Consider the following 26,730-nt stretch of genomic DNA (forward strand, 5'->3'; position numbering starts at 1 on the left):
ATAATAAGCGGGAAACCGTATTAAGGAGCATAAGTAGATAGGGTGTCGTTTTTGAAGCATTTTTATTGAGTTTATATAGGTCTTTTTAGAGAAATTTTTATTGAAGAAATAAGTTTGGTATAAATGGAAGATAAACGAAGAGTAGATGGTTTAGGAGAAAATGAGGTTGAATCACGTCTAAGAAAACGGACCAGAATGGTTTTTTTTTCATGAAAAAAGGATTAGAATTAAATATATATAGAATGTATATAATATAGAAGAAATACTTGAGGAAGGACAACGTCTTTTTAAAGCGGTTCAGGAGGCAAAAGATTCATCGTAAGTTTTTTTTTGAGAGATAAAATATAGGGTTAAATGTATTTTTTTAGAGGTCGACTTATATCAGAGAATTTTATGAGATTACCTAGCAAGGTTGGCTAGTAGAAATGTATAGTTATTAAAATGGAGGCTAATAATGTATTTTTTTGTTTAGAGATTATATCCTGATTATTATGAGCTAATTGAAAAACCTATTGCTTTAGAAACGATTAGAGTAGGGATTTTTGAAAAAAAAATACATGAAAACATTAATCTAATATTTTTTTTAAGGAAAAACTTAGAAAAAAAGATTATGCATCTACTGATGAAATACGGGATGATTTTATGCAAATATGTAGTAATGCGAGACGATACAATGTAACAGAGAGTCAAATTTATCAGGATGCTCAGCAAATTGGGAAAATTATTAAAACATGGGCAGAAGAAGTTAATATTTCGAATAAAGTAGAAGAAGCAAAAAGATTTAAAATAGTTCATAAAAATTCTCAAAAAAATGTTTCAGAATTATCACAAGAGATATTATCTGAATTAAAGGCTATGAAAGATTCATCGTTTGTACTTTTTGTTAAAAAAAGTTAGCTAATTTTATTAGAGGAAGAACATATTCAGATATTTTTCTTGAAATTCCTAGCAAAAAAGAATATCCTGAATATTATCAAATTATACAAAAACCAATGTCTTTCAATATTATAGAAGTATGATTTATTCATATTAGATAATATTCATTATTTATAATTACTAATTTTTTATAGAAAAAAATAAAAAAAAACCAGTATGCAAGATTACTTGATTTTGAAAATGATATAAGACTTATTTTTGCGAATGCAATGGTTTTTAATGAAGATGGGAGTCAAATTTCAAATGATGCAAAAATATTACTTAAATTCTTTCAAAGAAAGATCGCTAAGAAGAAAGAATCCTTAGATCAATTTGAAGAACCTGAATCTTCTCCAGTATGCTTTTATATCAGAAAAAGAATAGTATTAATTTAAAATATAGATAAAAGTAAAGTTGAATGTTTCTCAATCATCAACGCCTAAAATACGTCTTTCAATTGGCCCTAAGCCTTCAGTAACTACTGATACTTCGGAAACACCTAAATCTATCATTCGATTACCAATGTCTCCACAAGCAAAAAATTCTAATTTCAAAACTGAAGAAACAGATTCTAATACTGCAAAAAGCAAAACTTTAACACCTGCATCAATTCCAGCATCAACAACAATGTCAACACGTTCTATTCCTTTGGCTCCAATTCCAAAATTAGTTGCTGCACCGTTTTCTTCAACTTCTCAAACTCCAATTCATCTTTCAAAATATTCTCCTCATGATATTGTAGCTGTATCTCAATCTCCTTTACGTCCTAAACAAACTTCTGAATCATCTTGGAAATGGTCTGAAACAAAAGGTATACATTTCATTAATCTAAATTATTCTATTTTAATTTATAAGATGGCGCACAACCTTTAATTTCACTTATTACACTTCATACTCCATCTTTTCTCGATATTCCTTCACCTTATCAGATTCATCTTCCATCTTCACCTTATGGTTCTAAAATCTCAACTATCATTCTACCTGCTACACATCATACACTTTTGGTTACTCCTACTTTGTCTTCTTCACTTTTATCAAAACCTTATCATTTTACCGTGGCAATCAATAGCTTAAAAATCGCTCCTAATATTTCACCAAATGTCTTCTTATCTCGTCGATCTGATACTCATTTTCCAAAAAATACTTATGAAGTTAAACTTAGTAAAGGCGTTAACGCAATCGAATGTGTTTTAACTGTACCTTCTAAATCTTCTTCAAAAAATACTCCACCAATTGAATCTTCTGACAAAGAAAGGCTCGTTATATTTGTCTTTTTATATTGATTAATCTTCACTTATTCTTTATCTATTATCTTAGATTGGGGTGTCCCTAAGATTACAGCTGATAAAATTTCCTCATCGAAGGGTTAACATTGTTAAGAAAAAAAACTAAAAAAAAGGTTTGTATTAATTAAGAGACAGGATTTCAGCTTATTATATATATTAGCGCAGTATATTGATATAAATTTTTGTTTTTCTATGTTATATATGTTTTTTTCTGAATGGTTTCAGCAATTACATCACCTTTTACAAAAAACCAACAACAAATAAGTTCTTCAGATAAATCATTATTAGAGAAGTGTAAGAAGCAGGATAAATATATGATATCTTTAAATGGAACATCTAAGAAGCTATTTTTCTCGGAGGACTCCAATTTTTCAGATGACATGGTTAATAAATATATTATTAATGTATTAGAAACATGTGATAGAGGGGATAAAGAAGCATATGAGGAACTTCGAAAGAAATTTTCTATGGATTTTGAGTCATCGGAAGCACTATCATCAGTGGAATTGAAACGATTATTGTTTTCTTTAATCCATGTTGCATCTAGATTGAATTTAAATTATCAATCTCTTATTAATGATATATTGAAAATGCATTGGGTTGAAAGGAATGATGAATTTGTTTCTGTCTATATTCAGTTTTTAGGAACGATTGCAAGTGCCCATTCAGGATATATTCCGTTAATAATTAAAATGTTGGTTCAAACGATGGCTTTAGGTAAGTTTTTATTATATTCGAGATATGTTTTATGTTATTCTATCATTTTTTCTTCCTTATCTCTTTTTATTTTATTTTTTTATTATCCTTATTTAACATAAACAACAGATTCATGTTCATTTGTATCATTACCTGGTGAAACGCCTGTTTCGTATGATCTTATTTACGATCGTGTGCATTTTTCCCTAAAATATATTTTGGATTTAGTTCCAATATCATATACATTTCTTTTTTCAATACTGGCAATGGAATTTCCGCATAAAAGTCATAAAACACTACTCCAGGTTGCCTATCTTAAGAATTTATTAAGAATTCTTGAATATGTACCTGTCATATCTGCTCAAGTTTTAGGACTTATTATAGATAAAATTATACAAATAGATGTAAGTATTATTATTTATACAAAACATTATTTTTTTTTAATCTATTTTAAGGTTGAAATACAGATAGAACTCGAGGATCTAGATGAGGGTGTTGATGAATTAACTGGTATTGTAACGAATGAAATACATGATAATGCAGATAAATCATTATCTCATAATGATTATAATAATATTGGAGAAAACGATCAAAATGAAGAATCTCTGGATGTATCTGAAGACCATGTCTATTTTCAAGCGATCACTTGCATTAGAGAAATGGTTGATAAACTAGATTGCATGCTAGTTGTTTTATTTAATTATTTGGACACCATATTTTCATCGTCTAAAGATGTAAATCATAAATCAGAATCTTTGGCTGATATTATCTTTGGTGATCTCCTTCGAACATTTGATTCAATAATTCTTCATACATTTCGATCACGTTATACACAATTTATATTATTTTGGGCTTCTCAAATTAATGAAAGATATACTAATATGTTTTTGGGATTAATTTTAGAAAGAGCATTAGATGATTCTCGTTCTCATGTTTCCAGATCAATATCTTGTGTATATGTTGCCAGTTTCGTTGCTCGAGCTGCAAATCTTAATAAAGATATGGTAAGAAATGCTGTAAATATGCTTTGCGGATGGATAAATGTGTTTTTGGATGGCTGGGAAAATGAACCTACGTCTTCTCCTGCCTTCGTTAAGAAATTTGGCATTTTCTATTTTATCGTACAATCCGTTCTTTATATTTTTTGCTTTCGATGGCGTGATCTGACTGATGATGATGCTCAAGAACATGGCATTGGTTGGTTTAAAAGCTTATTCATATTACAAAGGGCAATTGCATCTGAATTAAATCCATTAAAGGTTTTTTTTTTTATTCTCTTCATTTATCTTATTTTTTTTAGTATTGCTCTTCAAATATAGTTTCTCAATTTTCCGAAATTGCACATCAACTTAATTTTTTATATTGTCATCCTATTATCGAACAAAATAAACAATCTGCTGATATCTCTTCTGCTTTTTACTTACAATCTTCCGATCATTCTAAATCCACTATACATATCGATATTCAATCTTATTTTCCTTTCGATCCTTATCATTTAAAATTAAGCAGGCACTTCATCGATCATATTTATATAGAATGGAGATCTATCGATCAACTCAATCATTATCAAACTATTGACTCGGATGATTCTTGATTTTAAAAAATATTTTTAATTTTCTACATAAAATACTTTCTTCCTCATAAAACAAATAAATCATATACTAATCTATTTATATTTATTCCTTCTTTTTGTTCTTTTCTATCTTATATCTCTAATTTCTTAATATTTCTTACTATTTCTTATCTTTTTTTTATAAGCTTCGTCCGTTTACTTTTATTCACTTTATTTTGACGATAAAAAAAGGCTAAAAAGATAGGATAAATTAATAGGTTTAAATATTAATAAAAATCCTCAATATGGAGGGTGAATCTAATATTCGGGAGAATACTTTCCAGCAGATTCAACATCCTTCGCATCAGAAGGGTTTTTATCAGCGTACTAATGAACAATCGTTAAGTCAAGAAACAGTCCATTCACAGTTAGGAAATTCGCTTGCGGAGCAGGAGGCATTATGGACTCTTCTGCAGCAGCAACAGAGTCAGTCTTTACAGAATCATCAGGGATATTATTCTACGCCTAATCTTGGATGGTCAAATCAAGGATATTCTCAGTTTCGAGCGTATCCGCAACAAATAGCACCATCATCGCGAGGATATTCGCAATACGCACAATACCCGCATCAGAAGCAACAATCGTATGCATCTTATGCACCTCAGCATCCATATTATTCACAAGGGTTGGATTATGGTTATACGCATCATCATACGTTACAACATTCATCACCTCATATACAACATTATTTAGGGGGAAGAATGAATGCACATGCGCATTCATTATCATCAATGCGAATGAATATTTCGAAAAATATTATTGATCCTACACCAGGATATCAAAGTGCAATACCTATAGTTGCATCATTAAGTAATACAACAATGGATATTATAAATGTTCCGGAGGAAAAGAATGAAGTATTGAACGAGGCTGCTAGTGAAGTTCGATATGTTATATCTGAATCATTTGATAGAACAGTAGTTCCATCTCTTAAAAGTTCAATCCCACCTGGTATAAATCATCAAGAATATACAAGAGATTGTGTAAACGCGGCAATTGCATCTAGACTGTCACCATATCATCTTTCTGAATCAGAACATTTATTGTTAAGAACACATCTTACTCATCTACAAATTACTTCATATTTAAATATTCGTAATGCAATTTTACGACTTTGGGTTAGAAATCCACTGCTTTATGTAGATCAATATGAAGCACTTGGGATTGCGCATGAAGAACGACATTTTAATCTTGTAAAAGTTTGTTGGGAACTTTTAGTACGAGAAGGATATATAAACTTTGGATGCATTAATATACCTAAATCCTTGGTTACGCCCTCTGTGGGAACAAAGACGATAGTAGTTATTGGTGCTGGTGTATCTGGTTTGGCATCAGCAAGACAACTTGAATCTCTTTTTCAGATATTTTCTAATAGATTTGATCATCAAATTCCAAAAGTCGTCCTTTTAGAGGCTAGAGGACGTTTAGGGGGGCGTGTTTATTCTCATAAATTGACATCTTCGCCTACAGAAGAGGATTTTCCAAAGGATAAATCTTCAACTGTAGAATTGGGGGCGCAAATAATAACAGGATTTGCCAAAGGTAATCCATTATCTACACTTCTTGTTAAACAACTTGGTCTTCCGATGCATTTTCTTTCAGTACATAATATTACTTTATATGATTCTAATGGGAAGATGGTCTTTCCTGATACCGATTCTAGAGCAGAGTTATTGTTTAATTATATTTTAGAAATAGCTAGTAAATTCAAATCTAAAGAAACTTCTATAAATGCTAAAAGAGTGCTTGAAGGCGATAAAAATATGGTAGATGCAGGGGTTGAGCCCAAAAGTGAAGGTGGGCGTGTTATTGCAAAAATTGAAGATAATGAAGCAACAATACCAATTATGGAAGATTATTCGGAAATAAATTCAAAGGATTCAAACAAACTAGATCAAAGCTCGTCAGAAGATCATGAGAAGAAAAATGATCATGATTTGGTTTCTGTTTTACGGAAAATTGGATTTCAAATAAAGGAAAATGTACCAATAGATATAAATTTTGATGATATTATTTCTGAGCAGAATCCTACCTTGGGTTATGCTATGTCTAAAATTTTATCTCAATATCGATCATTAATAGATTTAACTGATCTTGATATGAAACTTTTAAATTGGCATTATGCAAATCTCGAATACGCAAATGGAACTAATCTTTCTAACTTATCTTTATACCATTGGGACCAAGATGATGGAAATGAATTTAAAGGTGCACATGCAATGGTTAAGGGAGGATATTCAACTTTGGCATATGCATTAGCTTATATGCCTACACCTTTGGAAATTCACTATAAAACTATTGTTTCTGGTATTTCATATAATGACAAAAAAGCTGTAGTATATTGTGAAGATGGTACGGTAATAGATGCAGATAAGGTTATAATAACTGTTCCTCTTGGAGTCTTAAAAAAATCATCAATTCAATTTAATCCTCCACTTCCTGAATGGAAAATGCAATCTATAGAACGCCTTAGTTTTGGATTATTAAATAAAGTAGGGAATAAAAAAGTGTTTACATTATTTCTTATGAGAATTAGGTAATTTTAGTATATGAAAATTCTTTTTGGGATGTAAATGTTGATGTTTTTGGTTCTTTAACAGAACCGGATAATCAGGGAATATATGATAAAAACAGAGGTATTTTTATATTTTATATTGTATTGTATTTTAATATTTAAATAGGTCGTTTTTATATATTTTGGAATTGCATTAAAACTTCAGGACAACCCGTATTACTTGCTCTTATGGCAGGAGATAGCGCCATTCAAATGGAAAACGAAACTGATAATGAACTCGTACAAGAAGCAACAAGAATTCTTCAGAATATATATCCAGATCAAATAATACCTTATCCTAAAGAGACTATTATTACACGATGGGGCAAAGATAAATTTTGTTATGGAAGTTATTCTTATGTTGGCCCTGAAGCGTCTGGTAAAGATTATGATATTATAGCAATGCCTGTAGAAAATACTCTTTTTTTTGCAGGAGAGGCAACATGTAGAACGCATCCTGCTACTGTACATGGAGCGTATCTTAGTGGTCTCAAAGCTGCACAATTGGTCCTTGACTCTTTAATTGGTCCTCTTAAAATTCCTGCAAATGAACTTCTCATTCCATTGAAGCAGAAGGGCGCAATGGATCCATCATCTAGAACTAAACGAAAGGCACAAGACGATTATAAAGCACAATTAGCTGAATTTAAAGATGCTCAGTTAGAAAAACATAATAAAGAAGTTGAAAGAGTTATTCTAGAACGATTGGGGCCAAGACCATCGGCACCACAACGTTCTACTGGAAATCCTTTTCTTGTTTTTCAAAAATCCCAGTGGAATTATTGCAAAAATATTGCTGATAGAAATAAACAAAAAGAGACAGGTAATCCTCAAGCTAAAGCTACTAAAAATGAAATAAGAGCTACACTTGGTAAAACATGGAGAAGTTTAACTGATGATGAGAAAAAGCCATTTTTTGATATCGTTGCTGAAAATAGACTAAATTTTTCTAATCTCATTGAAGAATATAACACTATTATTAACGAATATAATATTAAAACTGAAGAAATAAAGGCAGAAATGAAAGCCAGGCTAGATTCTATACCAATTTCTCAAGAAGAATTAGAATTAAAAAGACTTGCTAAAGAACAAGATATTCAAGAAAAAAAAATTAAAGCCGAAAGAAAAAGAGAGCAAGATTTATTTGAAGATGATGTAAGTTATTATTTCTTTAATTCTTTATCATATTAACTTCTTAAAGTCAAGTGAATCATTCGATGACGATTATCAAGATAATTTACGAAATGACCCTTCATATAGAGCAGCAACATACTTAAAAAAACATGACGGATATTTCATTGTATAACCAAACAATATTTTTATGGATTACAAACTTGACGGTTTAAAAATGTATTATAAAAACAATAGATTTTACTGTTTAATATAATTAATAATATTTTATAATAAAAAATATCTACTACAATCTAACCAAGAAATGTAATTACAAAGAAATGAAGAATAAGACTACTAAAAACAAAATCCCCAAATGCTCTATCAATCATATAAATATAAATATAAATATTTAACTTAAAATATACCTTTCTGGTGAAATGTTTTTATGGATTTCTTCATTCTTTACATTACATTGACTTCTTAAATTCACTACATCCTGTTCTTAGTCTTGTATATATATAATTATGGGGAAAAAAACCCGCAAGTACAAATTGTCCAACTGTACTAATAAAACCCGATAAAAAACTGTTAAACGGATAAGATCCAGATAGAACACAATATAACAGCTGAAGACAACCTGAAAATACCAGGAAAATTAACCAATAATCTATCTTTTTTAAAGATTCATCTGTATTATTTCTAACCACTTTAAACACCTTTAAAAAAGTCTAAAAACATACTTATAATTATCATAAAACTCATAGAACGTGTCTATAAGGGATATACTTTCTTTTTTATTGCTTAAAGAAGGGCTTTTCTTAGGAAAATTTCTCTTACTGGAGCTCATTGGAGATTGAAATTTTGTTAACGTTCTTAAGAATATTGAATTAGAGAAATTAATAATTTCTTAATGAAATACTTAAAAAATGTTAAGGTTCCTCAATATTTCTTATCAAATATTTATGATATTATTATTATTGGTGGAGGAATATCAGGATTAACATTAGCATCAATTTTAGGTGGATATTTATAAAAATATATATATAAAAATGACTGAAATGAGTCAATAAGTGTCTAAACATGCGGAATTTCCATTAAGAATAGGTTTAATTGAAAAATCAGATTTAAAAAATATGAAAAAATGGGTATTTTTTGAGTCAGAATACTCTAATAGAACAAGTTCTTTAAATTTATCAACAGTTTTGTTTTTAAAAGGTTTATATTCAACAATTGTAAGATAAAGTACCTTTTAAATGGTTATTAGAAGTTGGAATATGGAAATATGTGAAAAAAGAACGAGTTCAGCCATATTATGGGATGCAAGTAGGAAGATTATCAGTATAAATAAGTTTTTTACAGGAAGAATAGGTTTGGGATGGTATAACATCGTCAAGGATTGATTTTTGTATTGAAAATTATGAAAAAAAGCAAAAAGAATCAAAAGCATTAGCGTTTATGATAGAAAATGTTAATCTTCAATCAGCATTATTGAAAAGAATGAAAGAATTCTCTAGTTTTATTGATATTTTTGATTCAGCAGAGATATCATGTATAAAATATGATAATTGTGGTAATGATGTTTATGATTTAAGTGATTGGCCTGTTGTAAACTTATCAAATGGAAAAACAATTGTATCAAGATTATTGGTAGGTTAAATTTTATAAGGGAATTGATCTTTATAGCTATTAAGATTGGAGCAGATGGTTTTAATTCATTAGTAGGAGAATTTTCTGGAATTGAATCATTTGGATGGGATTATGATGCACATGGTCTTGTAGCAACATTGAAATTGGCAGATTTTTCATCAGTAAATGAAGTTATTACTGCATGGCAAAGGTTTTTACCTTATGGGCCTATTGCTATATTACCAGTTAAGAATATTTTTCTTAACTATTATTACTAAAGAATAATATAGCTTCCTAATAAATATGCAACATTAGTATGGTCATGCCCTCCAGAAATGGCAGAATTCCTAAAAGGCCTTCCAAAATCAACTTTTATCTTTTTGATAAATGCTGCATATAGATTAGACATAACTGACTTGTCATATATTCTTTCACTAAAATCCTATTTGGAGATTGAAGATCAAATTAAATGGCGTTTAGGATTCTGTCAAAAGAATGATCCAATTCCTCCTTTTGTAATAGATTTGCAAGATAATACAAGACAATCATTTCAATTAAGAACAAGACATTTAAAAAGTTATGTAAAAGAAAGAATAGCATTAGTAGGGTTGGTTTTACTTTTTATCAGGATTTTTAAATAGATATTTTAGTGATGCAGCACATATTATACATCCATTATCTGGCCAAGGACTCAATATGAGTCTTGGTGATGTTAGATCTTTGTCAAGGGTTATTTTTAATGCTCTATCTATTGGTCAAGACATTGGTATAATTACTGTTTCTATTGAATATTTTTAATTATGTAGGAACATCTCAGGTACTTAAACAATATGAATCTGATAGGTATTTAAAGAATTACATTATGCTTGGTGTAACAGACAAACTACATAAATTATATTCTACTGAAAATCCATTTATTGTTAGATTAAGAAGCCTTGGACTAAGTAGTATCAATAAATTTGACTGGATAAAGAAAATACTTATAAAGAAAGTATCATTGGAATTTTAGCATATTAATATCCATTAATCAATATTATTATTATTATTATTATTTGATTTCAATTATATTATAGCATATTTTATAATACTATTAGTAGGAATCTTGATAAAATGTATATATTATTCTGCTTTTTTGTCTTTAAATCCTTTATTTTCAGCTCTAAGTTTAGCTAATACAACTTCTGAAAAAACATCAACGAGAATTCGCTTAGATTTTTCAGAAGAATGATGACTAGTTTTATCCACTGATTCTGAGATATCAGAACTTATTAGACTATCATCACTTCCTGGTCTTTCGTCTACATCACATTCATCTGAATCAGCCTCCATTTTTAAAGCCTTGATTCTATTTCCTAATCGTATACTTTCAATTGCAAGACGAAATTGTTTCCTAGCATCAATTTCAGATTTAACACTAGGTAAGATATTAATATTTGTAGCACTATCTCCTGTAAGCCATTTATGTTTTAAAGCATCCTAAAAAATATTAATTAATGAAATATTATAAAAAATAAAAATGCTTTAGCAGTAGGTCTTTCTGACGGATTAATTTTTAATAAAGTAACAATGAAATCTTTAGCTGTAAATAAATTAATATTATATATAAAAATATATGTAATATTTACCATCTTCTGATATATTTTTCCAATATTTCTGATGAAACACAATATTGGCTGAAAAAGTTTCTTGAATCAAGTCATCTTTATCTCTTGATCTAAATGGTAAATATCCACACAATAATGTATATGTAATAACGCTGTATTATTAAAATATGAAAGTTTTAATAAAAATATTACCCTAATGACCAGATATCACACGACTTTCCATGTCCACGTCTTGATAATATTTCTGGTGCTGCATAACCATATGATCCTGCTAACGTTAAAAGTACCTGGTTTTCTTCAACATTTCGAGCAATTCCAAAATCAGTAAGAACTAATGGGGAATCATGATCCGGTGTAAGGTATAAAAGATTTTCCGGCTTAAGGTCTCTATGAACAATTTGATTATCGTGAATATATGATAAAGCATCAAGAATTTCCTTAATAATAACTACCGCATCCTTTTCTGAAAACTTCCCATATTCACATATCCTATCAAATAATTCTCCCCCCGTAGCCCTTATAATTATCACCCTCAAATACTGATTTTTACCCTTTATACATACAATTCTGTAACAATATAAAATTTTGAATTCGATTCAAACCATTCTTTAAATGTTACAATATGTGGATGGTCAAGACGCTTCAAAATTTCCATTTCTTGATAAACCATACTTTCATGGCCCTTGACTGACTGTTTATCAATAATTTTCACTGCAACTCTTCCATATTCATTATGAATCGCTTCTTTAACAATTCCATATGTTCCTGCTCCTATAGAACAATCGCTTAGATATATTCCCTTCTAATGACATAACTAAAGCTTTACCAAGTGTTTTTCCAAATCTATAATTCCTTTTCTTCGTATAATTTGGCGAATGCTTAAAATTCTTAAAAAGTGATGTCATATTGACAACTTATAGAGCTTATAATCTTTAAAAAAAAACAAGATACTTGTAAATACGCTAAAGTTAACAGGTATTAAGATATTTTAAGAAACGTCTCTACTATTGAGGTTAAAATCGTTAAATTAAAAATTAGATTTCAATAAATTAATATAAAAATTAGAGTAAAATATTAAAAAAACCAATAAAGTGTTATTTTTGTTTTTTTTTAAATATTAAAGAATTATAAAAAAATAAAATTAGAAATATAAGTAAATAAGATTTTTATTCAAGAAAAAGTTAATAAAATAGTTTTTTTGAATAATAACCTAAGAAATATTAGTATAATGTTTATTTTAGTTAAAAAAAAAAGCCTGTTGTTAAAAAGCCTAAGAGTCCTAATATAGTTGGTACAGGCTTAATACCAGATTTATAAAGACGAATGATAGAAGTTGTTGTTAATAAAGAAGATGTAACTAAATAGTTATAAAAATATGAATAAAAAGAAATTTTAAAGGGAAAATTACAAAGTGATAATTGATAGCTAGATAGTTGGTGATATTGTAATAAAACGCCTATTTTTTATTTGAAAAAGAATATATAAAAATAAGTAGAATCATACTGCTACAACCATACATTGTTCCCAAAGCAGTTCCAGCAATAAAACTTGGAACGCTTCGTTTAAGAAGATAACCAGTTGATCCGCCAATATATACTATAATTTAAGTTTTTTTTTAATAAAAAAGAAATAACAAACAAGAAATAGCAAGAATGCCTGAAACAGGATCCATATTTTATGATTTGGATGTATAAATTGTATTTTTTTAAAAAATTATTTGTTGTAGAAAATTAATGATTTAAAAGAACGGGAAAAAAATTGAGAAAAATGTATTTAATGTATGAATAAACATGATAAGGGCTATGGAATTGGGCTATTAAAAAAGATTATGTATTTTATTTTGAAGAAAAAAATAAGTATTATGTAAAGAATAGAATGGTTTCGTTAAAGAGTTAGATGAGAGGTAAAAAAGAAATATTAGTGTATAAGAAAATATATAAGGGCTATTTTATTAGAAGCTTCTTAATATTAAGAAAAGTATGTACAAATGTCTAAAATAGTTAAACCTAAAAATGATTTATTCATAAGAATTTTTAATAAATAAGAAATGATATATGATATGGTTGATGATGTGTTTAGAATTAATATATTGATGAGTGGATTATGTTCCTGTTTATAGAATTGGAACATTTTATGTAAGTGTGTGATTTTAAACACCTATAAAAATGTTATTTTTATTAATAAAAAAGGGTATTAACTATTTTTTTGAATAATAGAAAGTCCTTTATTAAGAACCTCTAAGTATTTTTGAAACTCGAGGAGAACTTTTTCTAATTCATTAATAATAGAATCGTTAGTAGTATTTTCACCAGAATTTGTATAATCTGATAGAACCTCGAAATTTAATGGTATTAATGGTGGATTTTTCCATACATTAGATAATGTAGAATCTTTTAGTGGTATTTGAAAGTTTCGAGACATGGATGGTTGAGATGGTGATGGTGGAAGAAAAATTAGATCATCCATACCTGAATATTTAGAGACAGGAGAAATATTTTGTGTATGAGACTATTTTAATATTAATTTTGTAAAATAAAAAATTATAGATAGATACCTTTGTATTTAACAAAGGAATTTTTTGATTTAAAGTATGAGATGCATTATTTGATGTATTTGATTGATCGTTTATTGAAATTTGTTTATTTTTATCAGATGATTTAGAAGATTGACGAGAATTAAGTGAAGGTTCTGGAAAAGGTTTTGATGATAAGACAGAAGATGAACTCTTAGATGGTAAATGAAGTGACTGACTATATGAGTAAGACGGTTTTAATGGAATAGAACCAGGAAATCGTAACGGAGATGTTGGTATCATATGTGGAAGATAATCTACTGAGGTAATAGAATTTGACTGAGTAGATTTTGAATGATGATGATCGAATGATGTTTGAGAAGGCTCGGTTTGAGTATGTACTTTAGGTTGCAACGAATTTGAAGTTAATTGTTGAGATTTTAAATTGTCATTCTGTAAAGAGGATGTCAATGAAGGTGTAAAATCCATATTTGAAATATCAATAGATATCTGATTAAGCTCATCTTTGAAATTATCTGTGTTAGTAAAATTTTTAGATGAGTTTATAAGAGATGTTGATGTTGTATAAATGTTAGGTTCATTTTTTTCAGAATCTTGGACAAAAAGTTGAAGAAGAGGGTGATTCATTTTGACATTATTTAAAGTGCTATCGGAACTAGGAGATTTATTTTCTAAAGTTTCGTTAGGATATGTTTTGTCTTTTGAAATTAATATTTATGCAAAAAAAATAAAAAACATACCTCTCTCATGTTTATTTAGCAACTTTTTGTCGTCATTATCAAATGCTTTGGCATTAGGATATTCCTGAACAGTATCAAAAGTCCATTCTTCAGTAAATTGATTATCCATGTTATCAAATTCAAAATTCTCCTCATTTATTTCATCATTCATATTGAAATTATGGGATTTACGTATTCCTGCATGTTGGCACCAAAGCTCATAACGTATTAGTAATTCTTTCAAAATAGACGTAGGAGTTTTCATCGTTTGTTTAATAAATTTTGTTTTTAATAATTCCATAGCACTAGGCCTCTCACTTGCGTCCTCATTTAAACACACAGCAACTAAATCTTTTAATTGGGAAGAAAATTGCGAGCCTTCTAGTCGAGTTGGAGGTGATCGTGGAATCAAGATAATTGCACGCATGGGTTCCTGATCTGCAAAAGGAGGATTTCCCGTAGCAATTTCATAAATCGTAATTCCAAGAGACCATATATCCGCCTTGAATTATTAATATAAAAAAACTATCATCAATATATAACTTTAAAATTATAAGATGCGCCTTCTGTAATAACCTCAGGAGCCATCCAGTACGGTGTTCCTACAAATGTATTTCTTTTAAAATTGTTTGCCGTTAATTGTGCTGCCACCCCAAAATCACATAACTGCACTCGACCGTCGTTGGTAATAAGAATGTTTGCAGCTAAATTTATTTTTCAATAAAGTATTTAATACTAGGCACAACAGATCATACCCTTAATATCTCGATGAATAATACCCGAACGATGAATATAATTTAAAGCAATAAGTATTTCACGAATAATTACTGAAAGATATTTTTCTTCAATACGACAACTTTTCATCTATTATTTCATATGGTTAAATTTAAAAGATAAAACTAGATTATCCAACAAAAACATACCAATGTCCGTATACTTCCTCCCTCACAAAAATCCATAATTACCCAAAGCCGCGTATCATAAAGAAAACTACCATGATATCGGACCACATTTTGCGCATCCACCTGCTTAAGCTGTGAAAGCATACAAATCTCACGTTGAATATCTGTAACATCGTCCTCTGTCGTATCTAAATTAAGTACTTTAATTGCTACAACTTGTTTTGTTTCATTATGAATCCTAAAAAAATATATTTTAATTTGCAATAAAAAAAAATAATAATTAAGAGCTACCCTTTATATACGGCGCCATAAGAGCCTCTTCCTATTAATTCTTGCCGTGTATAAAGTGGCTTTGTTGTAGTCATTTTTTAAAACTTTTTATACTAAAAAGAACGTGTCCGACTCGATATGTCGCATTTTCTTTTTTAAAGTTATTTGTTAAATTAAATCTCTTTGTTGAATAAAAAATATCTAAATATTAATAATATGTAAAATATCAAATGTGAAGATCTTTATGAATATGTGTAAAAAAGATTGTAACTATGATTTTATTATAAATCGTTAAGACAAACGTTTCATTTACCTTAAATAAGATCTTTTAGATAAATTTATATATGTGATTGTTCTATATAACTTATTATTGGAATGTTATAATTCGATTAATTTATATAGTTTAAAGTTGTAAATTTTTAACCGTCTTTTTTAAAAAAAGTATAATAATTTGTTATCGCATTTTAATATCTGTCCTGCTTTTTACGCTGCTGTAAACCTTTTTTTATTTCTATTTTGCTTCAATTTCAATAGATATATATAGATGTATATTACGTTAATCAATTTGTAAATTTATAACTGTTAAATTTTTTAAAAGTTCGCCTCTAAAATTTTTAAAAACTTTCTACTGAAGGTTTTTTGGATGATTATTTTTCAATTAAGGATGCGTACATGGTTATAGAAAGTATTTATAATCTTTCTTTTAAATAATTTTCTGGAACCCATCCTTCCAATTCATCTTTTCTCGCTAACCACCATCCTAATATATTTATAAAAGTCATATTACTTAATAATGTTATTACCGTTAGTTTCTTTATGTATAATATAGAGAATTTCATCCTTTTTAAAAGACATTTCATTAGAACTTTGCCCTTGGAAGTCATATAAAGCAATATAGTAAGGCCCTAGATTATTTATAGGTGGAGTAGGTGATTTTCTAAGTGGTGGAATAGAAATATATTTTTTCTTATCTGAAGAATTTGCTTCTGAAGTGAATGAATTTTTAAATGGAAATAAATTTGATGTGCCAATTTTTGGTGTTTCACATCTTATGGTTTTCTTCTTAAGAGTAGTTTTTGGTAAACTATTAGATGGTTCTCCAGGAAGAACGTGTACAATGCCACTTTTATATATACTATTTGTACAAATTGTTGGATTTATAACGAATTTAATTGTAGATATCTTCCCTTGCCTTTTATTATATTCAATTCTATCTTAATATTAGCATTGTAAAATTTAAAACAAATATTACGTAGGTCCTATTTGAAGATTAAAATTATATAATAAGTGTTTTAGACGAGTTATAAGCTCTGTTTTAAAAACACATGAAAAAAAAAGATCTGCTTCATTTCTATTATCAAGTTTAAGGCAAACCCAGTCATCACTCAAGGATGAAAGTGAGACATAACGAATACTATTTAATTCAATAGATCTTTCAACAAAAATATCAAGTTGTTTGTTAATAACAGCAGTTGCAAATATATAAATCATTTTATTTGTCTAAATATATAAATGGAAGACATATAATTGGGGAAATCTTTACCATAATAAAGTCTTTTGGTTTTGCTTTGCTAGACCGACCAAGCTTAGAATATAAAAGTTCAATAGCACATGAAAATTCTACTTTAAAGTCTATTTTGTTAAAAAAGGGTATGATTATGTAAATATATTTACCATTGATATTCATAGCCTTTTTATACATTTTTCCTAAGTCCCCATTGGAATTGATATCCAAATAATCTCCTATGAAATATCTACTAAATATTAAGCTAGCAGTACGTCTTTCTTTTCTTCCCCCAAGAATTTGACATCCTTCATTTCGAAGTCGAATGTAATATATCATGTTCTTATTTTTCCTCCAAGTTCTTTGGATTTTTATAGCACATTCATTACGATATTTCAAATAATTACGCCATGCACGTTGTATTCTAATGGCCATATTGTGCCAATATTTATCCCTCATAGATTCAATGGAGAAAAGAGTTTCTGGATGTTTAATAAATACTTTTGTTATTCCTATTTGAAATTCTGAACTAGGTATAGATATATCTTTAAAAATCTGCTCGCATGCTGAACGAGAACTATGTTTCCAAATATATTCTCCAGCATAACTACATTTCCGTGATAATAGATAAAATCTTTCAACAAATTTATCGAATGTTTGTCTATATGCAAATCCTGCTCTTCTAATCCTTACATTTTCTTTTAGACCTAAATATTTTATTTGATGAAGGACTTCTTTTTCATTATATTCTGTTGGTGATCTATTCGAATTTGGTTTAATTGTTCTAATATAAGAAGGCTGACATTTCATTAGATTATCCATTAAAGCATTTGCAGAAAGCTTAAAAATATCATTAATAATTAAGAAAAAAAAAAGAATATACCTTTATTTTATCTGCAGACGTAAGTGGCCTTTTCTTAGAATCATTATCTATTTTTTCTGGGAATAATTCATGCAAAAATGCATTTTCACTTTTAGCAATTAAATTGAGCAAATCTTTAAGCAAATTGTCTTTATTTTTCTCTGTAATTCCATGAACAGTATATGTTACATCTCCTGCGTAATGCTTAATAATAAATTGACTTTGTCGTTGTTCAAAATGAGGATTAGATGTTAAAAGGCTAAGTTTTTGAATAAATGAGCTATCGGCTGCAACAGAATCTGCATGTGCAGTAGCTACTGCATCATTTAAAGCCGCGAATATTCCAGGAGGATATTTTGCTTCAACAAGATCACATACAATCTTATTGTTAAAATAATCTATTGGTGTCCATTTAACTTTTTCACGGACATATTCTTCTTGTTCTGCTTTTAAAGTAAGTTCGACAAAAATTTGCTAAATATAATATTAGAAATACTTAATCAATCTTATAAAATTTCATACTTGTAATTTTTCATTGACATAATTAATGCAAATCTGTTCAAAGCTATTATTTTCAAAAATCTCAAAGCCATAAATATCTAGAATTCCAATTGTATAAGAAATATTTTCACATGCTTTCATGCTTAAATTTATTTTTTTTAATATCCATTCAAATAAGTTATTATAAATAGATTTTGCTAATGCATCTTTTGTAGAATTGGCCTGAAGGGGGTTTAATGGTACATCGTAAATAGATCTTCTACGCCCACTTTTTTGTGTTTCTAAAACGCGACTAGTTAATGCTTTGTTAATAGATTCTTCATCCACTTCCATAAGATATGCAATAAATTTTGTAACTGCAGCATCATAAATGACTGCATTTCCTTCCTTATCTTCCTGAAATTGAATATTACCAAGCCAAAGAATTATAGAAAGCATTTTAAATATATTATCCTTATCAGTCAATGTAAGTCCTATGGTTTCCATTGCTTTGCATGTTTCTAAAAAGTCTAATGAATCATCCATTCCTTTAACATTAAGGCATTCAGAAGTTCCTGTATAAAAATACGAATCAGGTCCTTGAATACCATACATTTCTTTAAATATTAATAAAAATAAATAAATAAATAAATTACCTCTATAATATTGGTCAGCACTTTTTGTAAATTGATAAAATATATGAAAATTTCTTTCATTTTTTATTTGACCAGTAACTCTGTTTTTTTCAAGCAAATAATTTGTAATATTTGCTCCTATAGGCTCTAAACTTGAATTAAACTGGATTTCTAAATATTTTCCATGACGTGATGAATTATGATTTCTAAGAGTTTTTGCACATCCAAATGATTCAAGTAATGGATTTGTTGCAAGAATAATATTCTTAATTTCCTGGATTCTAGACGAATTCCCCTTGGAAACAGAAGTAATATACTGCATAATTCGTTTTGCTGCTTCTGTTTTTCCCGCTCCTGACTCCCCACTAACATAATTAATATTATCATCAATCTGTATATTGTAAAACCTAATAATAATACATTGATTTTCTTTATACTCTATCATATTATAAAATGCACTTTCTGCAATAGCATATACATGAGGTTTTCCCTAAAAATATGTAAAAATCTTAAACAATTCCAAAAAAATATTTAATCATTATAAAACATACTTCTAACCTATTTTTTCCCCTATATGAATGTAAAATTTCTTCTGTATATATTCCAAGATCTTGAAATGGATTAATACTAATAAGAACATGCCCAATATATGTCTTAAATCATTTAATTCATTTTTATCTTTATAATACTTCTTCATACGTAAATTTCTTTATTTTCAAATCTTTTTTTCAAATTATCATTAATAGTTTCATCTCCAATTACTGGTAACAATGTAAGATCATCAACTCCAACACTTTTTTTCTTTATTTCCTTATAAAATGTTTTCTTTTTTATTTGACTATCTTCTGTGTTATTTATTGACTTATTTTTCCTCAAATTTTTATCTAAAAAACCGTCAAAGGGTCTATCTCGTCTAACAATTGCCTATATTAACGTCAGTACTGATAATCTTATCATTTATAAAGCTTATTACCATAAGTTATAATTTTTTAATTTGTTCGACGTCAAGATTTAATTGATATATAATCAAATGATTATAGGATTTGAGCTTTTACCAGTTTATTAAGAAATGATTTAAATAAAAATAATAAAATATTATAAAATGTATTAGAAAATGTATGAATTATTTTTAGAAGTTTTTTTCAAAATATCTAAAATTTTAGATATCATTTCATTTCTTGGTACAAGCTCTCCAGTATTTTGTTCTCCTTGTCCTAAAACTTTGATACGAACCTGATTATTTGCAATTTCATCTTGGCCGAAAATAACAGCAATTGGTATTTGATCTTTTTCGGCAGCATCAAATTGTTGTCTAAATTTAGGTTTAATTTTATATAAAAATTGTGTATTTATTCCAGAATTCCACAATTCTTTACATATTTGTAATCTTTCTTTGACCATAGATGGAGATTTGTTTCCAGATCCAAATTCCATTACATAAACATCAGTATTATTAGTTTTAATTGTTGAAGTAGAAAGACGAAATTTTAGGATTGAAAAAATACGTTCAACGCCAATAGAAACACCAACACATGGAACTTTTTTTTTCTTTGGTGAAAATATTCCAACTAAATCATCGTATCTTCCACCAGCTGCAATAGATCCAATTCCTGTGTAATCATTTTTGATTTTATCGAATTGAAGTTCTTTCATATTTGAACAGAGATTAGATATGGTATTGGGCTCAAAAATTGCTTCATAAATAAGCCCTGTATAGTAATCGATACCTCGTGCTAATGAAAGATCAAAAGAAACCTAAAAAAGTTACTTGTAATAACGAAATATTTAATATCCTATATACTTTAGAATGTATATCTAGACATTCAAGATAATTATATAAAATTTCCATATCATTTATTCCTTCAAGAGAAATCTCATGTTTGCTTAATAATTTATCAGATCTTAACTCTTCTAAAAGATCTCTCCCTCCTATATTTTATTTAAATTAAGCAATAAATGTTTTTTTTATAAAAAAAACCTTTTTTTATAATATAATTACCAATCTTATCCGCTAGCGATTCATTAAGTCCCTTTTCCTTTACCATTTCTTGCTTTACATCACTCCATGGCAACTATAATTTAATTAAATTAATAAAAAATATTTTTTAATTATATACTTTGTCTAATTTATCAATTGAACTAGAAATAGTCCGAAATTTTTCCTTTGGAACACCACATACATCAAAAATTCCATCCAATATTTTACGATGATTCAATTTAATACTATAGTTTCCTATATTTAATTCATCAAGTATTTCAACAAGAATTTTAAGAATTTCTGCATCTGGTAACATTGGATCATAATGACCTGCAATATCAAAGTCGCATTGATAAAATTCCCTCATACGACCTTTCATTAATGCTGGCTGATCTCTTCTATACACTTTACCAATATGATATCTTTTAATATATTGAATTGTAGGATTCATTGCAACATATCTCGCAAAAGGAACCGTCAAATCATACCGTAATGAACACAATTCCCCTCCCTGGTCCTGAAGATCATATATAAGTTTACTTTCTTCCCCATATTTCCCTGATAAAATTTCCTTCAATTCAAATGTTGGTGTATCGATCGTTATTCCTCCATGACGTTTAAATACTTTTGCAATTCTTGAAAACATTTCTTCTTTTATAGTCATATCTCTATCATCCCAATCTATATTTTTCTATTTATTATATATTCTTTTTTTTCAAAATTTCTACCTTTTGTTCCCTTATATTGTAAGTTTTTTTTTTCAAATAATCTCATACCTTAGGTGTTTTAAGGACAAATCTACCCTTCTCCTCATTATATTTCTCTTTTCCTGAGATTTCCTTTGAATCTATCTTTATTTTTAACTTGATTATTGCTTTTTTTTTAATTAATTAAACCTTCTGGTTTTTTTATCTAAATATATCAGCAATTCTAGCTATTTTTTCACAAAAAAAAAAGACATAGTCATCTATTTCACTCCTAGATTCATTATCTTCTCTTATTTCTCCTTTTTTCCCCTCTTTTTCCCCTTCTTTTTCACATTTTATCTCCTCTTTTTCTACTTTCTTTATTTCCGCTATATTCATCATTTTAAATTCCTGTTTTTTGCTACTACAATATCTTCTACAGGAAATTCCTATATTTCTCTTTAAAATACTCTCAATAAAACATAAACTCTCTATAATTTTGATTTTCTTTCTCATATAACCATCTTAAGTGCTCTGTCTCGATCGATGAACCTCTTAATAAAGACTTAAGAAATGTCAGCTAGAAATATTGACTTAGAACAGATTAAAAATGACAATATTAAGTCTTTCTTAGCAGTTCTTGACTCAGTTTGCGGTAAAAAGATATTAATTCTTGATCGTCATTTGAATGGAATGATTGGATCTCTTGTTAAGTTTTCAGTACTTCAAGTAAATAAATTTTGTTTTTTTTTTTCCTAGTTTCTTAGCTTTTTATTAGGAACATGGCGTTGATAAGGTATTTTGGCTTTCAGAAGATACGCCATCATCACCATTTCCAAAGTTATATATTTGTCGTCCAACAATAGCGAATATGCGTATGATTATAGGTAATATAAAGTCTATAGATGGGAATTAAGTGAAACTGTATGAGATATTAAGGGAACTAGGCCATATTCGAGTTGAGAGACATTTAAAGAGTGTTCATTCAACATTATATTTGGTATCAAGAAGAACGAATATATGTGATAAAATTTTAGAGGAAGAAGGAGTTATGGGGGATCTTGTTATTGAATCGTTTCCTTTATTAATGATTCCTTTTGAATCGGATCTTATTTCTTTAGAATTAGAAGATAGTTTTAAAGAAATTTATATGGTATTTAATTTTGTTATTGAATCAGGATGAAAAGTCATTTATTTTTATATTAGGATGGGAATATAGCGTCTATATATCATTCGGCGCATGTTTTGATGAAAATTCAGTCATTATATGGGTTATTTCCTCGTATTTTAGGTAAAGGTGATAAAGCAAAACAATTGAAAGATCTTTTGTTTCGTCTCCGACAAGAATATTTATTAGAATATCCTCCTGAGCCGCAACTTCACAATCTAAGTGCATTTATTGATAGTCTTATTATTGTTGATAGAGAATTGGATTTTATTACGCCTTTAATGACTCAATTAACATATGAAGGATTAATTGATGAAATATATGGAATAAAGAATTGTTAAGTCTATATATAGCATTTTTTATTTTGAAATTAATATTTTTTTAGCATATGCAGAAGTTTCAGCAACTCTTTTTTCAGATTTAAATATACAAAATAGTAATAATGTTTCAGTATCTTCTGGTATAACAGATGAGAGCTTTAAACGAAAAAAGATTTTATTAAATTCTTCTGATAAAATATTTAATGCAATACGTGATAATAATTTTGCTACTATTAGTAGTCATTTAAATAAAATTGCTAAGCAATTATTTAACGATTATGAAGTTTTAAACTATGATTTTTGGATTATTTATTAACGATTTCAGGGACGTTATCAGGCCAAAACTGTTTCTCAAATACGAGATTTTGTTAGCAAATTGGGTGGTTTACAATCAGATCATAGATCATTAAAATTTCGTAACTAAATCTTTTCCCATAAAAAAATACTAATAGCTTCTATAGATATAGCTTTAACAGAAGATATTATGAATATAACATCATCTGATACGTTTTTAAAAGTACTTGAGGTTCAGCAAAGTTTAAAACTATTTTTTTTTGGAAAATGTCTTATTTATTTAGATTTTATATCTGGTATTAGTAATTTACAGAATCCTATATTGGAAGAATTAATTTCTAAGAATGTTCCTATAACTACTGTTTTGCGTTTATTATGTCTTGAAAGTGTTATTTTTGGCGGTATTCAACCGAAAGAATTAGAAAATTTTAAAAGGGAATTAATACATGTATTTATTTATTATTTATATTTTCATTTTTTTCTTTAACATTTTAGGCATATGGATATAAATGTATTTTGGCATTTTCAGTTCTTGAGAAAACTGGTATACTTCGTCCTCGAATATCCAATTCATATAAAACATATAATTCTATCAGTAAAGCTTTTCAACTAATTGTTAATAATGTTGACGAACATGATCCTGATGATATTTCATATGTTTATAGTGGATTTGCACCTTTAAGCATTCGTATAATTCAATCTATAATTCAGAAACATTCATTAAAATTAAATTTTAAATCAAAAGGTTCATCATCTAGTTGGAATGAATTTGAGGATTCTTTAAAAATGTTGAAAGGAGAACTTTTTGATGAAGTTCAAAAAGTTGATAATATGATAAGTTTTAGAAGTAAGGCTGCCTTCTTTATAGAAAAATACAATAATAATATTTATTTTTCAGGATTAGCTAAAATTCAAGAAAAAAAAACAACAATTATTTTCTTTCTAGGAGGATGTACATTTACAGAAATAGCAGCTCTTAGGTTTATTGCTAAGAAAGAAAGTAATTTAATGTTTATATTTAAAATGAAATATGATTAATAAATTGGTAGGCTCTAGAGAATTTATTATTATGACAACTTCAATAATTAATGGGAATATCATTATAAATTCTGCATTGCCAAATACGTTTTAAACTTTTCAGAATTGTTTTATATATTTATATAATTTTTATTTTTTGAAAAATATATTACTGTTAAAATTTAAATGTATTTTAACTTAAGATTGAGGGTAAATGGTATATTCGGGTCAGTTATTGAAACTTCATCATCGATCAATTCTTCTAAAGATTTATTTAAGTTGGGTCTTGTAGCTTTTTCTAATTGTGGAGGTGCTTGTAAATAAAGATTTTTTGATCCTGTCTTTAACGAAGGTCTTTTCACGTTTCTAAACTTAGGTTATATATTTGTATTATACTTTTTGGAAATAATTACATATTTGGGCTTTTAATAAGTTTTTCAATAAATTCATTTAAGGTTATCTTTGGATTAACTTCATATACTATAGTTAAATAGCCACATACTGGACAATCTGGTTTCTTTTGAAGTTGAAATGTATATATATAAACGGAATCTGTTCCTGTATACATCATATAATTGTCAATATATGGATTACATGTTGTCGCAATTTTAAATGCTTCATTACAACAAGATGCTTGTTTAGAAGAATTGGTTTAACTTGATATATAAAAATAATAACTTACCTGCTATAATGGAATTTGAGCTTGCTACACTTGGAATAATGTTTTTTACAACACTTTGAGTAAAAAAAGGTGTTATTCCTGTAATATTAAATTGATCGGCTCTATTTTTGGCTGTTTCATAAATCCATTTGATATGGTCTGGATTATCATTATCAATTGTTTTATCTAATTATTAATTAAAAAAGAATAACCACAAAATATATTTTACCTGGAAATACTTTAGGCCATTCAATAATTAATGCCCATTCAATACAATGTTCAGGTAAACGTGGAGTATTGGCAATAGTACAAATAGGATATGTCTTATTTCTCACATGCATATCAAGTGAACATTCATAACAAGGAGTAATTGTCGGTAGTATTACACGTACTTGTCCTCTAAATCCTTGAATATTTTTGTAAGTTGAAATAATAATTATAATTCTTTTTAACCTTCAGTCCCTCCATCTATAAATGGTTTTAATGATTTTGGGCATTTTGGATCTACCAAATTAACAAGAGTAGAATTTATCCATCTTCTTGCTTCTATATTATCTAATCCTGAAATAATAATGTCAAATTGCATATAAAATGATTCATCTTTATCTTGAATTTTACAATGAAATCTATATATTATAAATATTTTTATAATATTATTATATTCTTACGGAGTTATATCAACTCCTTTGATCCGTTTCATAATATACTTTGCTGCACATATTGCTTTTGGTTTTCCAATATCTGAATATCTGTTTTTGCTATCTTAGTCTGTATATTTATTACATATATATTTACTTAAATAGAAATTGTCTATTTAAATTAGATAATTCTATTGTATCCATATCAACAATTGTGATATTTTTAAAGCCAGAAAGAGCTAGATCTTTTAAAATTTCACAACCAAGTCCACCTGCTCCAGCAACAAGTACTTTACATGTATTTAAAAAATTAAGTGCATGTCTTCCTGGTATAAACTGTATATCTACAAAAGGACCAGGTCTATTAAGAATGCGTGAAATATATAGCCATCTATTATTTTTACTGTTGTTTAACAATTCTGATTCATTTTTATGTATCTCTTTGTTAATTGGCATTATAAAGCTAAAAAAGTTAAGAATATTGTGTTTTCATAATATATTTTTTAATTGTTTATTAATAATATATTAAAAATCAATTATGAGATTAAGATTAAAAAATATGGCTTGGTTTTTATAGATCTTAAAGATGTGTTTATAATATTAAAATTTTATCTGAAAGTTTTAAATTTATTATATAAATATATAGAAAATGTATAT

The 26,730-nt window shown here is 27.9% G+C and overlaps 12 protein-coding genes across 12 annotated transcripts; 5 read left to right on the plus strand and 7 right to left on the minus strand.

The window, feature by feature from the left end:
• The first annotated feature begins 77 nt into the window (after window positions 1–77).
• T552_00458 (hypothetical protein) lies at window positions 78–2,244 on the plus strand. Its single transcript, XM_018369073.1, has 9 exons — window positions 78–198; window positions 242–318; window positions 369–411; window positions 473–532; window positions 589–869; window positions 911–1,013; window positions 1,071–1,271; window positions 1,318–1,726; window positions 1,771–2,244. The coding sequence occupies exons 1-9, from the start codon at window positions 124–126 to the stop codon at window positions 2,196–2,198; spliced, it is 1,677 nt and encodes a 558-aa protein (XP_018227342.1). The 5' UTR covers window positions 78–123; the 3' UTR covers window positions 2,199–2,244.
• Window positions 2,245–2,370: 126 nt separating this feature from the next.
• T552_00459 (hypothetical protein) lies at window positions 2,371–4,537 on the plus strand. The gene is made up of 4 exons (XM_018369074.1): window positions 2,371–2,918; window positions 3,027–3,301; window positions 3,353–4,156; window positions 4,198–4,537. The coding sequence occupies exons 1-4, from the start codon at window positions 2,417–2,419 to the stop codon at window positions 4,489–4,491; spliced, it is 1,875 nt and encodes a 624-aa protein (XP_018227343.1). The 5' UTR covers window positions 2,371–2,416; the 3' UTR covers window positions 4,492–4,537.
• A 171-nt stretch (window positions 4,538–4,708) lies between these two features.
• On the plus strand, window positions 4,709–8,404 carry T552_00460 (hypothetical protein). Its single transcript, XM_018369075.1, has 4 exons — window positions 4,709–7,001; window positions 7,046–7,145; window positions 7,191–8,218; window positions 8,265–8,404. The coding sequence occupies exons 1-4, from the start codon at window positions 4,755–4,757 to the stop codon at window positions 8,367–8,369; spliced, it is 3,480 nt and encodes a 1,159-aa protein (XP_018227344.1). The 5' UTR covers window positions 4,709–4,754; the 3' UTR covers window positions 8,370–8,404.
• A 37-nt stretch (window positions 8,405–8,441) lies between these two features.
• On the minus strand, window positions 8,442–9,116 carry T552_00461 (hypothetical protein). Its single transcript, XM_018369076.1, has 5 exons — window positions 9,096–9,116; window positions 8,917–9,048; window positions 8,715–8,875; window positions 8,602–8,665; window positions 8,442–8,554 (listed from the first exon to the last, which is right to left on the minus strand). The coding sequence occupies exons 2-5, from the start codon at window positions 9,021–9,023 to the stop codon at window positions 8,488–8,490; spliced, it is 399 nt and encodes a 132-aa protein (XP_018227345.1). The 5' UTR covers window positions 9,024–9,048; window positions 9,096–9,116; the 3' UTR covers window positions 8,442–8,487.
• On the plus strand, window positions 9,041–10,852 carry T552_00462 (ubiquinone biosynthesis monooxygenase COQ6). Its single transcript, XM_018369077.1, has 7 exons — window positions 9,041–9,391; window positions 9,441–9,499; window positions 9,545–9,823; window positions 9,868–10,047; window positions 10,093–10,409; window positions 10,453–10,568; window positions 10,609–10,852. Exons 1-7 carry the CDS (start codon window positions 9,310–9,312, stop codon window positions 10,809–10,811), a joined length of 1,236 nt encoding a protein of 411 aa, XP_018227346.1. The 5' UTR covers window positions 9,041–9,309; the 3' UTR covers window positions 10,812–10,852.
• Window positions 10,853–10,875: 23 nt separating this feature from the next.
• T552_00463 (hypothetical protein) lies at window positions 10,876–12,355 on the minus strand. Its single transcript, XM_018369078.1, has 6 exons — window positions 12,233–12,355; window positions 11,970–12,177; window positions 11,599–11,922; window positions 11,428–11,558; window positions 11,323–11,381; window positions 10,876–11,278 (listed from the first exon to the last, which is right to left on the minus strand). Exons 1-6 carry the CDS (start codon window positions 12,309–12,311, stop codon window positions 10,922–10,924), a joined length of 1,158 nt encoding a protein of 385 aa, XP_018227347.1. The 5' UTR covers window positions 12,312–12,355; the 3' UTR covers window positions 10,876–10,921.
• Window positions 12,356–12,572: 217 nt separating this feature from the next.
• Window positions 12,573–13,124, minus strand: T552_00464 (hypothetical protein). Its single transcript, XM_018369079.1, has 5 exons — window positions 13,045–13,124; window positions 12,910–13,002; window positions 12,815–12,862; window positions 12,662–12,763; window positions 12,573–12,616 (listed from the first exon to the last, which is right to left on the minus strand). The coding sequence occupies exons 1-5, from the start codon at window positions 13,076–13,078 to the stop codon at window positions 12,588–12,590; spliced, it is 306 nt and encodes a 101-aa protein (XP_018227348.1). The 5' UTR covers window positions 13,079–13,124; the 3' UTR covers window positions 12,573–12,587.
• A 392-nt stretch (window positions 13,125–13,516) lies between these two features.
• Window positions 13,517–15,971, minus strand: T552_00465 (hypothetical protein). Its single transcript, XM_018369080.1, has 8 exons — window positions 15,852–15,971; window positions 15,582–15,798; window positions 15,414–15,522; window positions 15,202–15,362; window positions 14,680–15,160; window positions 13,961–14,637; window positions 13,605–13,914; window positions 13,517–13,563 (listed from the first exon to the last, which is right to left on the minus strand). The coding sequence occupies exons 1-8, from the start codon at window positions 15,923–15,925 to the stop codon at window positions 13,556–13,558; spliced, it is 2,037 nt and encodes a 678-aa protein (XP_018227349.1). The 5' UTR covers window positions 15,926–15,971; the 3' UTR covers window positions 13,517–13,555.
• Window positions 15,972–16,473: 502 nt separating this feature from the next.
• T552_00466 (hypothetical protein) lies at window positions 16,474–20,327 on the minus strand. The gene is made up of 12 exons (XM_018369081.1): window positions 20,285–20,327; window positions 20,011–20,235; window positions 19,863–19,964; window positions 19,719–19,801; window positions 19,333–19,676; window positions 18,719–19,293; window positions 18,218–18,670; window positions 17,505–18,174; window positions 17,374–17,462; window positions 17,083–17,330; window positions 16,634–17,040; window positions 16,474–16,590 (listed from the first exon to the last, which is right to left on the minus strand). The coding sequence occupies exons 1-12, from the start codon at window positions 20,285–20,287 to the stop codon at window positions 16,520–16,522; spliced, it is 3,270 nt and encodes a 1,089-aa protein (XP_018227350.1). The 5' UTR covers window positions 20,288–20,327; the 3' UTR covers window positions 16,474–16,519.
• A 45-nt stretch (window positions 20,328–20,372) lies between these two features.
• On the minus strand, window positions 20,373–22,084 carry T552_00467 (histidine-tRNA ligase). Its single transcript, XM_018369082.1, has 6 exons — window positions 22,066–22,084; window positions 22,018–22,027; window positions 21,429–21,970; window positions 21,290–21,383; window positions 21,113–21,240; window positions 20,373–21,066 (listed from the first exon to the last, which is right to left on the minus strand). Exons 3-6 carry the CDS (start codon window positions 21,951–21,953, stop codon window positions 20,419–20,421), a joined length of 1,395 nt encoding a protein of 464 aa, XP_018227351.1. The 5' UTR covers window positions 21,954–21,970; window positions 22,018–22,027; window positions 22,066–22,084; the 3' UTR covers window positions 20,373–20,418.
• A 438-nt stretch (window positions 22,085–22,522) lies between these two features.
• Window positions 22,523–24,934, plus strand: T552_00468 (hypothetical protein). The gene is made up of 11 exons (XM_018369083.1): window positions 22,523–22,704; window positions 22,754–22,862; window positions 22,923–23,128; window positions 23,182–23,479; window positions 23,529–23,746; window positions 23,789–23,879; window positions 23,925–23,999; window positions 24,042–24,205; window positions 24,253–24,604; window positions 24,656–24,757; window positions 24,807–24,934. Exons 1-11 carry the CDS (start codon window positions 22,549–22,551, stop codon window positions 24,887–24,889), a joined length of 1,854 nt encoding a protein of 617 aa, XP_018227352.1. The 5' UTR covers window positions 22,523–22,548; the 3' UTR covers window positions 24,890–24,934.
• On the minus strand, window positions 24,918–26,565 carry T552_00469 (hypothetical protein). Its single transcript, XM_018369084.1, has 7 exons — window positions 26,231–26,565; window positions 26,104–26,184; window positions 25,889–26,061; window positions 25,665–25,841; window positions 25,457–25,621; window positions 25,188–25,407; window positions 24,918–25,140 (listed from the first exon to the last, which is right to left on the minus strand). Exons 1-7 carry the CDS (start codon window positions 26,527–26,529, stop codon window positions 24,957–24,959), a joined length of 1,299 nt encoding a protein of 432 aa, XP_018227353.1. The 5' UTR covers window positions 26,530–26,565; the 3' UTR covers window positions 24,918–24,956.
• Window positions 26,566–26,730: the final 165 nt, after the last annotated feature.

Source organism: Pneumocystis carinii, assembly GCF_001477545.1.
Source record: "Pneumocystis carinii B80 chromosome Unknown supercont1.2, whole genome shotgun sequence".
NCBI lineage: Eukaryota > Fungi > Ascomycota > Pneumocystomycetes > Pneumocystales > Pneumocystaceae > Pneumocystis > Pneumocystis carinii.

What these genes read in the sequence shown, in the direction of transcription:
- T552_00458 (XM_018369073.1), top strand. Translation starts at nt 124, where the DNA reads ATGGAAGATAAACGAAGAGTAGATGGTTTAGGAGAAAATGAGGTTGAA. An exon ending in TAAGAAAACGGACCAGAATG is followed by an intron (nt 199 to 241) that starts GTTTTTTTTTCA and finishes AAATATATATAG; the next exon opens with AATGTATATAATATAGAAGA. An exon ending in TTATGAGATTACCTAGCAAG is followed by an intron (nt 412 to 472) that starts GTTGGCTAGTAG and finishes TTTTTTGTTTAG; the next exon opens with AGATTATATCCTGATTATTA.
- T552_00459 (XM_018369074.1), top strand. Translation starts at nt 2,417, where the DNA reads ATGGTTTCAGCAATTACATCACCTTTTACAAAAAACCAACAACAAATA. An exon ending in ATAAAATTATACAAATAGAT is followed by an intron (nt 3,302 to 3,352) that starts GTAAGTATTATT and finishes ATCTATTTTAAG; the next exon opens with GTTGAAATACAGATAGAACT. An exon ending in CTGAATTAAATCCATTAAAG is followed by an intron (nt 4,157 to 4,197) that starts GTTTTTTTTTTT and finishes TATTTTTTTTAG; the next exon opens with TATTGCTCTTCAAATATAGT.
- T552_00460 (XM_018369075.1), top strand. Translation starts at nt 4,755, where the DNA reads ATGGAGGGTGAATCTAATATTCGGGAGAATACTTTCCAGCAGATTCAA. An exon ending in GTTTTGGATTATTAAATAAA is followed by an intron (nt 7,002 to 7,045) that starts GTAGGGAATAAA and finishes TATGAGAATTAG; the next exon opens with GTAATTTTAGTATATGAAAA. An exon ending in AAGATTTATTTGAAGATGAT is followed by an intron (nt 8,219 to 8,264) that starts GTAAGTTATTAT and finishes AACTTCTTAAAG; the next exon opens with TCAAGTGAATCATTCGATGA.
- T552_00461 (XM_018369076.1), bottom strand. Translation starts at nt 9,023, where the DNA reads ATGAGCTCCAGTAAGAGAAATTTTCCTAAGAAAAGCCCTTCTTTAAGC. An exon ending in TGGACAATTTGTACTTGCGG is followed by an intron (nt 8,666 to 8,714) that starts GTTTTTTTCCCC and finishes AACAGGATGTAG; the next exon opens with TGAATTTAAGAAGTCAATGT. An exon ending in AAAAACATTTCACCAGAAAG is followed by an intron (nt 8,555 to 8,601) that starts GTATATTTTAAG and finishes TATGATTGATAG; the next exon opens with AGCATTTGGGGATTTTGTTT.
- T552_00462 (XM_018369077.1), top strand. Translation starts at nt 9,310, where the DNA reads ATGAAAAAATGGGTATTTTTTGAGTCAGAATACTCTAATAGAACAAGT. An exon ending in GAAAGAATAGCATTAGTAGG is followed by an intron (nt 10,410 to 10,452) that starts GTTGGTTTTACT and finishes TAGATATTTTAG; the next exon opens with TGATGCAGCACATATTATAC. An exon ending in ATCTATTGGTCAAGACATTG is followed by an intron (nt 10,569 to 10,608) that starts GTATAATTACTG and finishes TTAATTATGTAG; the next exon opens with GAACATCTCAGGTACTTAAA.
- T552_00463 (XM_018369078.1), bottom strand. Translation starts at nt 12,311, where the DNA reads ATGACATCACTTTTTAAGAATTTTAAGCATTCGCCAAATTATACGAAG. An exon ending in GAAAAATATATCAGAAGATG is followed by an intron (nt 11,382 to 11,427) that starts GTAAATATTACA and finishes ATTTATTTACAG; the next exon opens with CTAAAGATTTCATTGTTACT. An exon ending in CAGAAAGACCTACTGCTAAA is followed by an intron (nt 11,279 to 11,322) that starts GCATTTTTATTT and finishes AATATTTTTTAG; the next exon opens with GATGCTTTAAAACATAAATG.
- T552_00464 (XM_018369079.1), bottom strand. Translation starts at nt 13,078, where the DNA reads ATGGATCCTGTTTCAGGCATTCTTGCTATTTCTT. An exon ending in TAGCTATCAATTATCACTTT is followed by an intron (nt 12,764 to 12,814) that starts GTAATTTTCCCT and finishes ATAACTATTTAG; the next exon opens with TTACATCTTCTTTATTAACA. An exon ending in CTTAGGCTTTTTAACAACAG is followed by an intron (nt 12,617 to 12,661) that starts GCTTTTTTTTTT and finishes AATATTTCTTAG; the next exon opens with GTTATTATTCAAAAAAACTA.
- T552_00465 (XM_018369080.1), bottom strand. Translation starts at nt 15,925, where the DNA reads ATGACTACAACAAAGCCACTTTATACACGGCAAGAATTAATAGGAAGA. An exon ending in GCTAAATAAACATGAGAGAG is followed by an intron (nt 14,638 to 14,679) that starts GTATGTTTTTTA and finishes TAATTTCAAAAG; the next exon opens with ACAAAACATATCCTAACGAA. An exon ending in TTCCTTTGTTAAATACAAAG is followed by an intron (nt 13,915 to 13,960) that starts GTATCTATCTAT and finishes ATATTAAAATAG; the next exon opens with TCTCATACACAAAATATTTC.
- T552_00466 (XM_018369081.1), bottom strand. An exon ending in TTGAAAATAAAGAAATTTAC is followed by an intron (nt 19,965 to 20,010) that starts GTATGAAGAAGT and finishes AAATGATTTAAG; the next exon opens with ACATATATTGGGCATGTTCT. An exon ending in ATGTCAATGAAAAATTACAA is followed by an intron (nt 18,671 to 18,718) that starts GTATGAAATTTT and finishes TATTATATTTAG; the next exon opens with CAAATTTTTGTCGAACTTAC.
- T552_00467 (XM_018369082.1), bottom strand. Translation starts at nt 21,953, where the DNA reads ATGACTATAAAAGAAGAAATGTTTTCAAGAATTGCAAAAGTATTTAAA. An exon ending in CAATTGATAAATTAGACAAA is followed by an intron (nt 21,384 to 21,428) that starts GTATATAATTAA and finishes ATTAAATTATAG; the next exon opens with TTGCCATGGAGTGATGTAAA. An exon ending in TAATTATATTATAAAAAAAG is followed by an intron (nt 21,241 to 21,289) that starts GTTTTTTTTATA and finishes AATAAAATATAG; the next exon opens with GAGGGAGAGATCTTTTAGAA.
- T552_00468 (XM_018369083.1), top strand. Translation starts at nt 22,549, where the DNA reads ATGTCAGCTAGAAATATTGACTTAGAACAGATTAAAAATGACAATATT. An exon ending in TCATAGATCATTAAAATTTC is followed by an intron (nt 23,880 to 23,924) that starts GTAACTAAATCT and finishes TAGCTTCTATAG; the next exon opens with ATATAGCTTTAACAGAAGAT. An exon ending in AGTACTTGAGGTTCAGCAAA is followed by an intron (nt 24,000 to 24,041) that starts GTTTAAAACTAT and finishes TTATTTATTTAG; the next exon opens with ATTTTATATCTGGTATTAGT.
- T552_00469 (XM_018369084.1), bottom strand. Translation starts at nt 26,529, where the DNA reads ATGCCAATTAACAAAGAGATACATAAAAATGAATCAGAATTGTTAAAC. An exon ending in AATAGACAATTTCTATTTAA is followed by an intron (nt 26,185 to 26,230) that starts GTAAATATATAT and finishes TAGCAAAAACAG; the next exon opens with ATATTCAGATATTGGAAAAC. An exon ending in ATGGCCTAAAGTATTTCCAG is followed by an intron (nt 25,622 to 25,664) that starts GTAAAATATATT and finishes ATTAATAATTAG; the next exon opens with ATAAAACAATTGATAATGAT.